Source organism: Macrotis lagotis, chromosome 8 (assembly GCF_037893015.1).
Source record: "Macrotis lagotis isolate mMagLag1 chromosome 8, bilby.v1.9.chrom.fasta, whole genome shotgun sequence".
NCBI classification, from domain to species: Eukaryota; Metazoa; Chordata; class Mammalia; order Peramelemorphia; family Peramelidae; genus Macrotis; species Macrotis lagotis.
In genome coordinates this window covers 67546855-67562063 of record NC_133665.1, presented here as the reverse complement: position 1 = coordinate 67562063, position 15209 = coordinate 67546855, and the positions used below count along the sequence as shown (strand labels likewise).

Below are 15209 nucleotides of genomic sequence, written 5' to 3'. Positions count from 1 at the left end.
AAATAATTGAAAATTTGTACAAAAGAATGGGATTCTATTCTATGAGTGTTTTAGGATTGGCAAATAACAGAATGAGCTGAGACTGTTGCTAAATATTAAGGATATAAAAATAGTTGTTGGGGTTTTTTCTGTCTATATTATGTACATATGTATATATATACATATATACGTATATATATATATATATATATATATATATATATATATATATATTCTTTTTGTTAGAGTATGTTTCAGTTAAGAAAAGACTCAAAGGATGATGAGGACCAGTATTCAGGATGATAATAAAGGACATTAGTGAGAAGATTGAACTTTTAAACTCTTATTTTCAGTTATTCTCTAATGTCTTAAAAATATGAATCTGTACATTGAAATGTTTTTTAAATAGAAAATTATCTTTGATTTGGTAAGGATAGAACATAAAGGGTTGGTTGGAGTGGAAATGATTACAAGATAAGTGATATGGTAGCTAAAAAGTGAGCTTTAACTATCTTACTCCATATTTAGAGTTATTTTTGTCCAAAATCAGAGAGTTCTATTTTACTCTACCCTAGTTAACCCAGATCTTCCAGGGTATCATATTTTTTATTTTTTTTGTAAAAATGAAACTTGACTGTAGTCATGTGCAAGTAATCAGGATGATGGGAGGATGCCATGTGAGAAATAGTTTAAAGACGTGGAGGGTTTTTTTGCCTAGGACAAGACTGAACTGCATGGGTGGGTGGGGGGCATGATAATTTGTTTAAAGGATCTTGAGGGTTGTCAAGTAGAAGAGAAATTAGCATATTCCTGTTTCATTCCAGCAGGCAGAATTATAAGCAGTGGATAGAATTCATAGATAGATTTAGGCTTGATTATAAGAGGGGAAAAAAACCCTTCAAAATATTTGAGTTATGCTAAAGTAGAACTGTCTGCTTCAGGAGATAGTAGAGGAGCATTTTTTGGGAGGAACTATTGAATGGAAATTTCTTCGGGTAATGGTTCCATTTTTTAATTCTTTAGTTCTCAGAAAATTTGAAGAAACAGACAACACACTTTCAACTAGGGAAGGCTTCACGGATGAGATAGCATCATAATTCAAGTCTAGAAGAAAAGGATTTTGATAGGCAGAGATGAAGATGGACTATCATCCGGATAGTGAAGTTAATTTGAATGTTTCTTCATCATTTTGTTAGATTCATCATGAAAAAGAAATTGGAAGCAAACTAATAAATCTTGTCATACTTAGCATCAAGTGAAACTTTTATTGAATTTAGAATTTTATAAAAAATTTAGTTTATAGTCTAACTCTTACATTTAATTACTATATGATCCTGGATATAGGATCCTTCCTATATCCCTTCTTGGATATCAGATTCTAACTCCAAAAAATAATGGAAATTAGGGGTGATTTTTAAGGTCTCTTACTATCTAAAATTTTATAACACAAGTAGAAAGCATTAACTAAAAATACTAAATTTGTTAGATCAAACTGCTTGTTCATAGACTTTGAAATAAAGAATATTTCCTGCATCTATTAGATTGCAGAGCCTTAAATGTATGTGTTGTTTAGAGTCTTCTCTCTTCATTTGAGCAATACATATATAGTTTTTGAAAAATTGTGTAGTATCTAAAAATAAGCAATATTTCAAAAAGAAAACCAGCACATGGGTAGAGATGGCACATCTGGTAGTTAGCAGAGCTATACAGTTTGCTTCCAGGGAATGATGAGCCAAAGAACATTCAAAGCTGGCCAACTGAAAACTTTTTGTTCTCTCATAGTGACACCTGGTAAAATGATTGGTTTCAAAAAACTGAAAACAAAAAGAACATTGGAACTGGTTGCTGAAATAATGTACCAAGTACCTTATAATGTATAAGAGCTTCTGGATTTTCAAATGCTGGAGGGCATAGACTATATATAATTTAAATAAGGATGGAATTTTAAAATTGGAAGGAATTTTAGGTTGTTTAGATAGAAGAATGAAGTGAGGCATCAAGACTTTATAAAAACTATGTAAAGGTAATGTATAAAATGACAGAATTGGATTTTGAACCCAGATTTTCCAACTTGTGATTTAGTTTTCTTTCCACTATAAATACACTAATTGTTTAGTCTAACCCCTTCATTTAACAGTGGTGGAAACTGAGACCAAGGAAGGGAAAGAACATGACATACCCAGGCACACAGTAGTAGAACCAGGATTCAAAGCCAAGTCTTCTGAAGCCATTTCCAATGATCTTGCTATCATACTATACTATCTACTTTTATAATCTCAGCAGAGTTATGAACATAATAATTGTTAAATAAAAGATTCTTGAATTGAAACCTTTTTATTGCCAATGAAATCTAAATGTCTTTAGAAAAATGATAAGAATACAAAGGAATGACTGCATTCCTACATAATTAGAATTTTCACCCATATTTCTAGAATTATGGTAATTGCATAGTTAAAGTTAAACCTATTGTGCAGAGAAAAGATTTCTGCAGATATCAGCAACTGTTTGTTATCCTCCCATTGCTATTTAACAAACAGCAGTACATCTTCATTCCCTTGCTGTTGTTGATTGAAAATGTTTGGTGCAGTAGAAGCCACAGTGTGATGATGATGATGATGATAAACAATAATCTACCATTTATAAAGTATTTTAAGGTTTACAAAGTTCTTTAAAAACATTTTCTCATTTTATTGGAAACCTGATTGTGTTTGTGAAAGAATAATAGAATGAAATAGAATGAAAGGGGTAGGGGTGGATTGATTGATTAGAGTCTTTGTCTCTGAATCTCTCCATCTTTGTATCTATTTCTGTGCTTCTTTCTCTTTCAGTGTCTCCCTTTCCACATAGGTTTTCAGAATTCTTTTCCAAATGATACCATATTTGTGATATTTAACTTTACTATATTTGTTAATGCAGGTTACATTTTATTTTCTGTATATGTTATATATATATGTGTGTGTGTTATATATGCATGTGTGTATATATATATGTATATACATACACATACACACACACTTTTTTTTGAGAGAGACAGATTACTTGATTAAACAAACCTTTGGGAAAGCATTGAAGCTTAGAATGTGTGGTTAGAATGTGTGGTCTAGAGATCTTGGATAGGCTTTTATAGAATCATAGTATCAAAGATTTTTTACCTAGAAGAGACCATAGAAGCTATCATGAAGACTATATGCCTCCCAATTTTACAGACAAAACTGATGCTGACAAAGACTAAATGACTTGACCCATGTTTACACAGTTTAGTTAGTGTCTTTCATGGATTCTGTTTTTCCCATTGCTTTGCTTAGTTGTCTATGCTCAACTAGTCCTTCAAGGCTTGGAATTGAATTTTAGAGCCCTCTAATGCAGTAGGAGACAATATAGACTGAGCCTAAGCACTGACCTAGAATATGTGTTGCTTGGAAAGTTAGCTTAGAGAGGCTTGTTATGTAGGTGGGTTATCAAAAAAGTCTATGGTTAAACAGTTTTTGCCTCTGTTTTATAAAGTAGCCAGTGTATCTTTATTGACTCAGTTTATTCTTACAGAGATTCTCAGGTAGGCTCCATAAATGACAAGACATATGCCTGTTTTACATTTACATAAGAGAGATGAGGGCCATCGGTTAGTTAAAACCGATTGGTAAAATTTTAATGTGACAATTTTACTCCTCAGAAAAATTGACAGAAACTATAAATTGGGGCTTGGTTTATTGTTTTTGTTGATTGTCTAGCCTTAAGGAGATGATGGAAAAATATTAATAATGCAAATTAATATTAAAAGTGTATTTGGTGGATAGGAGGGCATATATTTGTGTATATATGTTTGCATACATATATATGTATGTATGCAACTATATATGCATATTCAAATATAGTACCTTTCATTCTTAGTTTCAAACTGCCAATATGTGAAGTCTTACAGGATACATCATTAGTAAAATTTGTGATTATTGAATGTAGAAAAAAATTGTTAAATAAAATTAGAGAATATATATAAAGGAAGTACGAAAGGAAAACAATGTAGTATAATAGAAAGATGACCAGGAAGCCTGAGTTCAAATTTGAACCACATTACTTTTAATTTGAGATCGTGGGACAGTTCTTTCTCTGGTCCTTAGTTACTTTATCTAAAAATAAAGGGATTGGACTAAATGGTTTCTCATGTCCCTTCCAACTTGTAAAGTTCTATGAATCTACGAGTAGTCTTTCCAAGATGTACCATCCATCAGCATTGGGGCATAGTGGAAAGAGTTGCTGAACTGAATTAGGAGATCAAAGCTCAAATTCTGACTCTGATACTATATAGTTCCATGCCTTTGGATGAGTCATTTAACTTTCTTAAAACTAAGTCTTCTTATCTGAAAAATAAAGATAACAATAGCTGAATCCCCCAACTCACAGGAAGAAGGATGCATTCTACGAACCTCAAAAATACTGTCAAAATGTGTGTGTGTGTGTGTGTGTGTGTGTGTGTGTGTGTTCGTTTTTAATTATCCCATGTGATAGTCTACCTATTTCACAGGTTATTTTGGAAAAAAGAAGAGTGTACATAAAATTATTAATAATTGCTACTGTTGGACTCAGAAAGACCCAAGTTCAGATTCATTCAATTGATCTCACACATTTACCAACTCTGTGACCCTGGGCACATCATTTCTTCCTGTTTACCTCAATTTCCTCATCTGTAAAACAAACAGAAGGAAATGTCAAACTTCTCCAATATATCTGCTAAGAAAACTTCAAAAGGAGTCATGAAGCATTGGACAGGACTGAAAAATGACTAAATAACAGCAACTAGCTGGTACTTCATGGAAGTCCTATTTTGCTAAGGAGTAGACTAGTTTATAATGAATAAATTACTTTGTTCAAGAGCTCCTTGAGGGCAGCTACTATTTGTGCCTTCGTTCATATATTCAGAGTCAAGTTCAGTGCCTGATACATAGGAACTACTTAACTAGACATTTTTGGATTGATCTAAAAGATGACAGATAATGCCAATTGTATTTTGCACTTGAGAACATTTTTACAAATAGTAGTAGGAAGTAGTGGCTAGGTATCCTATGTACCTACCTATTGCTTCTCCTAGCACACTGCCGCTCAAAGGATAGAAAGGAGATTTGAAGGTTAAGACAACATGACTTCTCTCAGTGAACTTAATCCATATACTAACATATTGCTGCTACTATTGCTACTAATGGCTGACATTTATATAGTGTTAAATGTTCAAAAATTCTCATTTGGGCCTTATAACAACCTTGTGAGGGAGATGGTATTATTTTCTCCTTTAAGGCTAATGAATAGTGTGTCAGTTCTGAAGTCAAGAAGACTCCTCCCTTGTGAATTCAAATATGGCATCAGACACTTATTAACTGTGTGACCCCAGGCAAATCCTTTAACTTTGTTTGCCTCAGTTTTCTCATCTGTAAAATTCTCTGAAGAAGCAATTGGCAAATTACTTCAATATCTTTGCCAAGAAAACCCTAAATGGGGTCACAAAGAATCAAGCATGAATGACACATGACTGTATAGCTAAGGGAAAAACCCGACAGGTTAAAGTGACTTTGCTCAGGGTCACATAACTAGTAAGTATCTGAAGGGTGACTCAAATTCATATTGTCTTAATTCCAAAGTTTACTTTGAATTGAAGTGGGTAAAAGACATTTAGCATGCTTGTTGTCAAGCTGAAGACTGATTATGTAATACAGAACTGTGGTAGTGATTCACGAAGGTAAAAAGGCTTGGATGAGTTATGGGTGGGTGGGAAACATTTAGTTTAAACATTAGAGAAAATTGAGAGAACCCTATACATAGGAAGTTAAGGGGTTTTAAGATTCCTAAACCAAGACCAAATACCTAATAATCTAAGTGTTTACTAGGACTTTTGAAAAGTAAGATAATCGTGACAATTCAGAGATCTGGTGAGGATGACTGATTAGAGGTCCAAATATCTCAGAGTATTAAGAATTCTTAGATGTAATTTTTATGGAAGATAGTTATGTGAAGAAAACTTATTTATAGCACTAAGAATTTATAAACTGAAGCTAAAATGAGCAAAATGATTTTTGCTTTGAAAAAAAGGGATAAGGAAGATTGTGTTTACACTATCCTAGCCTACCTTGATTCCATATTAGTAATAGGGAAAAATGCACACATACATATAACACACACAAATGCAGACATATAATGTATATATGTATACATTAATATACATATATATATATACATACATACATACGTACATGTCAAAATTTGGTGAGAAATTCTTAGGACTTAATTTACCAAAAATGGGCTCATAAATTTCATTTAGTAGAAATGGGAACAGAATGTACAGTTACCCAGACTTGACCAGGTGGTCTGTAAAATATTTCAAAAAAATATAACCTTGTAAAATGAATGTCTTGAATGATTTGGTCATGATTATTATTTTTTACAAATGGCTCATGGCATGTTTGCCTCTCCTCTCTCTGCTTCTCACTTTTCTCTAACATCAGAGATTCTTGTGGTTTTTTCCTTTCTTCCTTTTTTTCTCTTTGGGGCTGTCCCAAATTTTCTAACACTGGAAGATTGTTCTTAATGGAAATAAAAAAAAAATTCCTTCCAGAGTTGATTCTTATGCTTCTGTCAAGAAGAAAACTTGCTCAAGAATCCTGTCATCCTGGTTTTTTGATATCTGTTTATGTTTCAGGAAACATAATATTAGAATAGAGGATGGACCAGGGTTAGAAAATTCTAATCTAGAATAGTATACTTTTTTATGTCCTCATCAAGTTTCTCTTTTAAAGAGATAAACAGAAGGAAATAGGATGAAGAGAAATACAAACTGAATGAAATGAGTTCATTCAAAATGGAAACAAATAACGGAATAGATTAGAAATAAGAATCTTTATAAGCAACAACTTAATACAAAAAGGTACATACTGAGTTAAAATATGGGACTGGAGTACAATCTAATACACTTCAGTTAATGATAAAAAGGGAGCAGAAGCTTGATCTCAGACAAAGATAAAGCAAAACAGATCTAATTTGAAGAGATAATCAGGGAAATGGATTTTGATAAAAGGCACCATAGATTAATGAAGGAATATTAAAATGTTTTTACTTCAAATTTCTCTGATAAAGGCTTCTTCTCTGAATTTGAGTTCTAAAACTGAATCAGATTTATAGAAATAAACTCCATTCCCCAGTTAATAAATTATCAAGTGATAAATTTTCAAGTGAATAGGCAGTGTTCAGAAGAAGAAAACAAATTTACCTATAGTCATATAAAAATACTGTATTGATTAGGAAAAAAGAAAAATTAAAAAAATTGAGATATCACCTCACACCTATTATAAAAGACAAATGCTAGAAGGGATGAGGGAAAATAGATACAATAATGAACTTTTGGTGGATTTATGAACTAGGTCATTTAGTCTGCAAGGTAATGGAGTTAAGCTGGAAATATATTTTACATGATTTCACATATATAATTGATAACACATTGTTTGCCTTCTCTGTGGATGGAGGAAGGGCTGTAATGAAGGAGAGAAACTGGAACACAAATTTTAAAAAATGCTGAAATAAATATATTTTTAAAGTTTTTCTTCTAAAGTTTTTTCTTTTTAAAGTTTTTTTTTATCAGAGGGGCAGATTCTGAAGGAAGATACTGTCTTTAATAGATATGCATAGTAGAGCTCTTAAAGACCTTTGTAATGGATATGCATAGTAGAAAGTCTTCCCTCTGATAGTGGATTAAGAGTTATTATTATTATCTTCAGTAAAGTGTGATTTGTCACACTATCTGTCCTGCCACTTATTGTCTGTGGGAATCACATAAGGAAGGGTATGAACATTTTATATAGCATTATTATGTGCCAAGCACTATACTAGTAAGTGCTTTTTACAAATTTATCTTATTTGCTTATTCACAATCATGCTGGGAACTGGGTGCTGCTATTATCTCTATTTTATAATAGAAAAAAAAACTGAAACAAATAGATGTCCTTTTTTTTAAAAGTGACTTGTCCAGTAAGTATCTGAGGTCACATTTGAACTCAGGTCTTCCTGACTTCAGGTTCACTGTTAATTTTTCCAATACTCCTTGCATCTAGAGGTAGGTCTGGAATGAAGTGTCTGTTGTGCTACAAACTTGCTGGGTGACCTGGAATGAGTTAATTCACATTTCTAAACTTCACTTTCCTTCTGCAGAGAAGAAGGATATGCAGTACTTGCACCACTTAACCTCTCAAGGTCTTTCTCAGGAAATTATTCTGTAAAACTGTCCAGTGCTATTGAATATAAGCTAATAGATAAGAAGCTTGTAAGACACAGTTCTTCCTGACCTTGGCTATGACTTACATAGAAAGACCAAACTCTGAGAATATTGTGGATGACAAATGATTGTATAAATCCTAAAGTCTCTTCTGTGTAATTATGGTAATTTCATCTCTAGTAATAAAAGTTAAATAAAATTCTCCTTTGTTCCTCCAACCCCAAACAATAAGTATAGAAGAAGTTTAATGGAGAAGGGGTTCAGCATGAATGGGAGTGTATATGTATTCTACTTTCTTGCATACAGGATATGAAAGCTAATCTGCTTCATTTGTTTTTAGGGGGTCTTGGCTATGGGCCTCAGTGCAAGTCCATTGGAAAAGGCAGCTGCAACAATCTAGTGGTCACCAGCAGTCCCATGATGGTTCAACGGCTGGGACCCATATCACCTCCTGCAAGCCAGGTCTCTACAGCATGCAACCAGCTCAGTCCTAGCTTACAGAGGGCAATGAATGCAACCAACATGAATATACCTCCTTCAGATACCAGGTCTTGAGTTATTTATTTGTTTTTCTTTCTCTACAGTATAATGATATACCCTAGGAGTTTTCCCCCTCCATTTTCCCTATAAACATATACATGCATGTAGTCATGCTATTTCAGACTATTTTAAACAGATAATATATATGCAGAATGTAAATTTTGTTCATTAAATTCTTGATTGGAAGGAAGAATTTTAAAACTGGGAAGCACACACATCACCCAATCATAAAAGGGAAAGGGATCTCATAAGCCATCTAGTCCCACTCATACCTGGGTAGGAATCCACACAACAACATCTCTAGCAAGTAGCCATCCAACCTCTACTTGAATATTTCTAGAAAATATAGTACAATATGAGTGGAACTTAGTAAAATTCAGGGAGGAATTTTCAGGTGCCTAGTGGCAGAATCCTGATTTGTAGTATTGTCAAGTCCCTGATATAAATAACATAAACTATGAACAGTGATATGGCCAGCAGAAATTTGAGATGATCTAAGCATTTACCTTCCTTGCTGAACAACTGTGTTATGTACCTTAGTCACAAACATGTAAATACACACTTATGTACATACATATATGTATATGTATATACATATATATATTTCTATAGCTTTGTTTGCAACATGTCTTAATATTATGCCCAATACATAGTAGCTGTTTAACAAATGTTTGTAAATTTGTCATTTATTCATACACTCAATGAGCATTTTTTCAGCACCTTTAATCTTTTTGGTTTCAAGTACTAAGTGAGAAAAAAAAAAGGTTTCTGTATTTCAGCAACCTAAAACCAGACTGGAGAGATAAACCTAACAAGTATAAGGCAGTAATTATAGCTATATCATCATTTCACATTTATATAACATCTCAAAGTTCCCATGGCATTGTAGTTTAAGTATTATGATGTTCAATTAATATGAGTAAGTGTCCAATGAATAGTATCAGCAGTAAGTTCCATTTTTTTTCCCCTCTCTCTACTGGGAGATCCATTAAGTGGGTTGGACAATGGATAATGAAGTGAATGGATAGCTGTCTTCCTCAGTCAAGTAGTTATAAGGCTTTGAGGCTCAGTTTCAGAATGTACTTCTATGCAATAAAATGTATTTATTTCCATATTGGAATACATTATTTCTTCTGTCAGTGTCTACTATTTGTAGGGGAAAAAGCTCACCCACACCTGCTTTTTTTATTCTTTCTGAAAACATTGCATATTTCTTTGTTTCAGGAGTGGCTATAAAATCATAGAACTCCAGAAGGGTTAGTTGTTTTTTATTTTTTATTAAAGAGCAAAATAAATAATGCCATTTTTATGAGCTAGAAGCTTGTTTTTTACCTGAGACATTTCATGATAGGAAGCTGCCTGTCATTTCCCCATTGATGGTTTTGCCTCGAGGGATTCCTCCAACTTCCTGAGAAATGCATGCAAAATTAGGTGTGCTCATGGGGTATGTGTCAGCAGGAGCCCTTCATATTCCTGTCCATGCTGGGTCCAGATCCAAGCCTTGAAGGCAGAATCCTCATAATCAATGGAACAGCATGACTGAAGGCATAGAAAATTCATGCCATGTAACTCTACTAGCACCTTTCCTTGTGTCGGCCAAGGATGGGTCACTATTTTCTTGATTTGGAAAATATTTAATTTCTCAGAATGATTTTCTATTTTTGAAAGGAAATACTTTAAAGGTGTCTTGAGAAATTGTGTGAGTGTATATGTATATGTGTGCATGTGTGTGTGCATACATGTGTGCATGTGTATGTTTGTGAGTATGTGTGTTTTAAACTCTTAATGGAAGAAATCTAGATTATTTATCCTGCAATAAGAATCTTTCTACAGGGGGAACAAAAAGGGAGGAATTACTTAATTAGGGAGACTCAATTTGAAATCATTTTTTGGGGTGGGTGGTAAGAGGCATTTTTTTGTGCTGTTTAAAATGTATATGCATGTTCTCATCAAGCTGTTTGTGGATGGAGGACCAGTCAGTTCAACTCAAAGGTATTTTGATTTCTAGGGAGAAATAGAAGGTGGAAGGGGGAAAAAAGTTACCTTAATGTTTTATCCACCAAGGGCTGCCTGGCAAAAAATGAATAAAGAATCAAACAGGCAAACCAATAAAAGTGAACTTTTTGATGTGAGGTGTGACTGTTTTGCAGAAATACAGATGAAAATCATTCCTTGTTCCATTCAGTGAAACTGCTTGTCTGAGAGGACAAGAATCATATGGAAGACAGAATATAGAACTTTATTCTATAGGGGATGCCAAAATTCTTTATTTTCAACTATTTAGGTTTAAAAGTGCATAAAGATTTTTTTTAAAAAAAATTATTTTTATTTTTAGTTTTTTAGAAAGTCTTTGTTTATTTTGAGTTTTACAATTTTCTCCCAATCTTTCTTACACCCCCCACAGAAGGCAGTCTGTTAGTCTTTACATTGTTTCCATGGTATACATTGATTTAAGTTGATTGTGATGAGAGAGAAATCATATCCTTAAGGAAGAAACATATAGTATGAGATATAGCAGAATTACATAATAACATGACAAGACCGAAGACTATTACCTTTAATTTTAAAAGAGCACAAAGACTTTTGAGAAAATCACAAAGTCTCATATGTATGTCTGTAATTATTGTCTAAAAATGGCAATAAGTATGTCTTATTCCCTAGGTTGTCTATTCAAAATGGCAAGTATGTTTCTCTATCTGAGAGGCCTGAAATACTCACAGGGCAACTAGCCATCTTTCTGAATTTAAGACAGTTATAACTCAGGTGGGAGAAGAATTAAAATAGTTCACTGTGTTTATAGAAAACTTTAAAAACATGTTTTCATACATTAATGTAGATTTTATTATTGTTAAATCCAATTAGTTATGTAGGATGTTATTATTTCTATGTAATTATAGGTGATGATGAACAATAATGGATATTGCATTTTCCTTCCTTCTTTCCTTTGCTTCTTTCTATATTTTTATTTTCTCCCTCCCTCCTTTTTCCCTCCTTCCCCCCTCCTTTCATTTTTAACATTCATTTTTATGTTTTAACTCCAAATTGTTTGCCCTCTTCCAGCCCCTCACATACTTATTAAGAAGACAAGCAATACAATACCCATAATGATGTAAAAATGTTTTTATCTTTTTTAAACAACAATTTCTTTAATTTTGAAAGCACATTTCTATAGCACTCTAGATGAGCAAAATTCTTTCCTTTATATGAGTCCTATGAACAAGTCTATGCTATTCAAGAGATATGTGTCACAAGTCACTTCTCATTTCTAAGCTTCAGTTTTTTCATCTGTAAAATGAATAGATTGAACAAGATGATCTCTAAGAACTCTTCTTGGTTAGAGTCAATGATCCATTCTGAATTGGGTAAATGTTATTAATCTCATTTTTTTTTTCAGATGAAAACTCATTCATGATGATACGGCTACTAAGTAAGAGTTCTGGATTGAGACTAAATCTAGTACTCTTTTTTTTTTCTGCACTATGATTAAAGCCCTGGCCAAGGTTACAGCTAGTGGCAAAGGCAGTAGGCTAATAAATGCTATGCCATGACAGAACTAAAGGGGCTGCCACAGTTAGCTTTCTTCTTGCCTACCTGAAGAACAGGAAACTTTTCCAGGGGAAGCAGTAAGGATATGGTTTATTTTGGAGTACATCCAGTAGATAGACTATGGAGTGACCCCAAAGAGTTAGAAACTTTAGGAGATCTCAGTTTCTTTCCCTGAACAAGATGGGGGCTGGTGTTGGAATGGGTTAGTATCCTTAAGGATATTGTCTCGGCTCTTACATGTTGTAAAACTATTCTTTGTTAAAAAAAAAAATCCAGGCAATTCTGGTCTAGGGCACTGCATAGTCCAATATTTTCTAATTCCTTGAATCAGGACTCCCAGTTCATAAAAGATATGAAAAACTATCATCAGTAGTAGAAGCAGCAGCATCATAATGACAATAGTAATTACCCGTGTTCAAAGAGGACCTTATCAACTAAGTTAATAGTGCCATGACTTGCACAGCTTGTTTATTATGAGGGGTATATTGTGCAAACACATCCTTCTCACTTGTTTGTTTGTTTGTTTTTTGAGAACTTTTTCATTCTATGACCTGATTTGATAGAAATCACCAAGGACTAGCTTCAGGGAACTCAAAGGATCTGTGGGGAAAGTATTGGTGAAACATCTTCTTTGAGCTTGTTACTCTGGTCACTGAATTTCTCTCATGGCCCAAAGTTCAAATACTGTGCACACATGTGCCATGCCCTGGCAAGTGAGGGATTGTTACCTCACCAGCCACAATAGCTTCTCAACCACAAGCTCTGTGCTCTCCTATCCATTTTATTTTATTTGAACCATATCTGCTTTCCTTTTACGTAGATAGACTTCCAAATTGGCCTACCACCAGAAATAACACCTTTAAGGATCAGATGAAAGCTAGAACAAGTAGAATATTATCAACCTATTGATAGAAATGAAGCCCTGCATACTTCATGGCCTCTCCCAGAATCATTGTCTGTTCAATAGGATAGAAAATTGAATGAAGAATAATCTAGTCTCCCACTCCTCCCTACTCTCCTCTCCCTCCCTCCATTCCTTCCTTTTTTCTCTGTTGACTCTTCCCTCCTTTTCCTTTTCTCCATCTCCTCCCTTCCTTCTTCCCTTTCTCCCCTACTTTTTTCTCCTTCCTCTCTTTCCTTTCTTCCTTTTCCTCTCTTCTTCCCTCCCTTTCTCATTTCTTCTCATTCCCTCTCTTTCATCTCTTTTCCCCTCTATCCCATTGCTTTTTCCTTCTATCCCTCCTCTCTCACATTCTATTCTTCTCTTCCTCTCCTCCTCTCTCTTCTTCCTTTGCTCCTTCCTTCCTTCCTTCCTTCCTTCCTTCCTTCCTTCCTTCCTTCCTTCCTTCCTTCCTTCCTTCCTTCTTTTCTTTCTTTCTTTCTCTCCCTTTGTCTCAATTCTCCTTTTTCTTTCTTTCTTTCTCTCTTTTTTGTTTGTTTCTAACTCTTTCTGTCTCTTCTTTTTTTCCTGATGTCTCTCTCTCTTTTCCTCTCTCCTCTCTCCTCTCTCCTCTCTCTCTCTCTCTCTCTCCCTCTCTCCCTCTCTCCCTCCCTCCCCTCTTTCCTTCCCATGTTGAGATCTTTGTTATATGTGAAATTTTGTTTGTGAGGCCACATACGTTGCAGTTCACCTTTTACTCATATTTCTCCAGGACCTTTAGTAGATTTAGGGGTTAGGTGGGGGATCTCTGTAGGTTATACAAAGCCAAATAAGTTTTTCCTCCAGTGGAATGTAATAAAAGGGCTCTTATATTTTTATCTTTGTATATCTAAAGTCTAGCATAGTTCCTGTAATATTAATGCCTGACAAATTCACTTAAATCTATTCTTGAAGATTTATAATTATTACTTAACAAGACAGAACACAGGATCAGAGGATAAGAGCTGAAGGAAGGATCTTAGAGATTTTCTGGTCCAATTATCTTATTTTAAAGATAAAATATTGAGGTTCTAGGAAAGCAACTGACTTACCCAAGACCACCTTGCTTATGCAAATGTTTGGAAAGTAAAAGTTGCTTATGCAAATGATAAATTCAGTGGTATAGTAAAGAGGTACATGAAAGGTAGCACTTAGTGAAAGAGTGACTGGACCTGAAGTCAGGAGACTTGGGTAAATATCCTGGGTCTGGCCCAAACTACCTATATGATCTCAGCTATTCATTTATTTTGACTCTCTCACCTTTAGCATCTTCATTTACAAAAGAGGGCAAATGAAAACTATACTATCATCCTCACAGAGTCATTCTAATGGCTTGGATGTACAAGGAGGTCTTGTTTTATTTAGGTTAAATAAATGACAAAGAAAATATGTACCATGGGAATTCATAGGAACTGAATCCCTTAGGATTTACACAGCCAGAAAAGTCTTCACCAAGGATTAAACATAAAAAATCATAGGGTTCTAGACCTTAGAGGTACAATGAATGTTAGAGATGATCTAGTCTAATACCTCCTTATGACAATGATTTGGATAGATAGTGAAGAGAGGAAAGCAACTGTTATTAGACTGCAGCAGGAAGATTATAACTTTTGTATCCTTGGGGAAAATTATTCTTATTACAACTATATTAGAAAAATAAAATTGATTAATAAACAAGCATTTATTTAGTGCCCATGATGTACCATGCACTATATTAAAGAAAGTTTAGAAAAACCAAGGTAGGGAGAGTCTCTGGATGATCAAATATATCAGAACAGGGAATATCAAAAGGGAAGAGAATATATGCTTATTAAACATCTACTGTGCACCAGACACTGTGCTTAGTTATCTCATTTGAAGTAGCTCACCTCTGTGTGGCTACATAGTGTAGTGAAGTGCTCGTGAAATAATAAGATTTAGTTCCAATCAAGCCTCTGACACTAGTTGCGTGTTATGAAGATAGGCCTTTCACTAAAT

At 34.1% G+C, this 15209-nt stretch overlaps 1 protein-coding gene across 5 annotated transcripts in view; it reads left to right on the top strand.

The window, feature by feature from the left end:
- Positions 1–15209, top strand: part of GLIS3 (GLIS family zinc finger 3) — a 595685-nt gene that overhangs the window by 187499 nt on the left and 392977 nt on the right. For 4 of the 5 annotated variants that reach the window (XM_074197451.1, XM_074197450.1, XM_074197454.1 and 1 more), the window contains one exon: positions 8568–8775. The exons of the other annotated variant lie outside the window; for it this stretch is intronic. In XM_074197451.1, coding sequence (XP_074053552.1) covers positions 8568–8775 — 208 coding nt within the window. The remainder of the gene's footprint in view (positions 1–8567; positions 8776–15209) is intronic. 5 annotated transcript variants of the gene reach the window in all.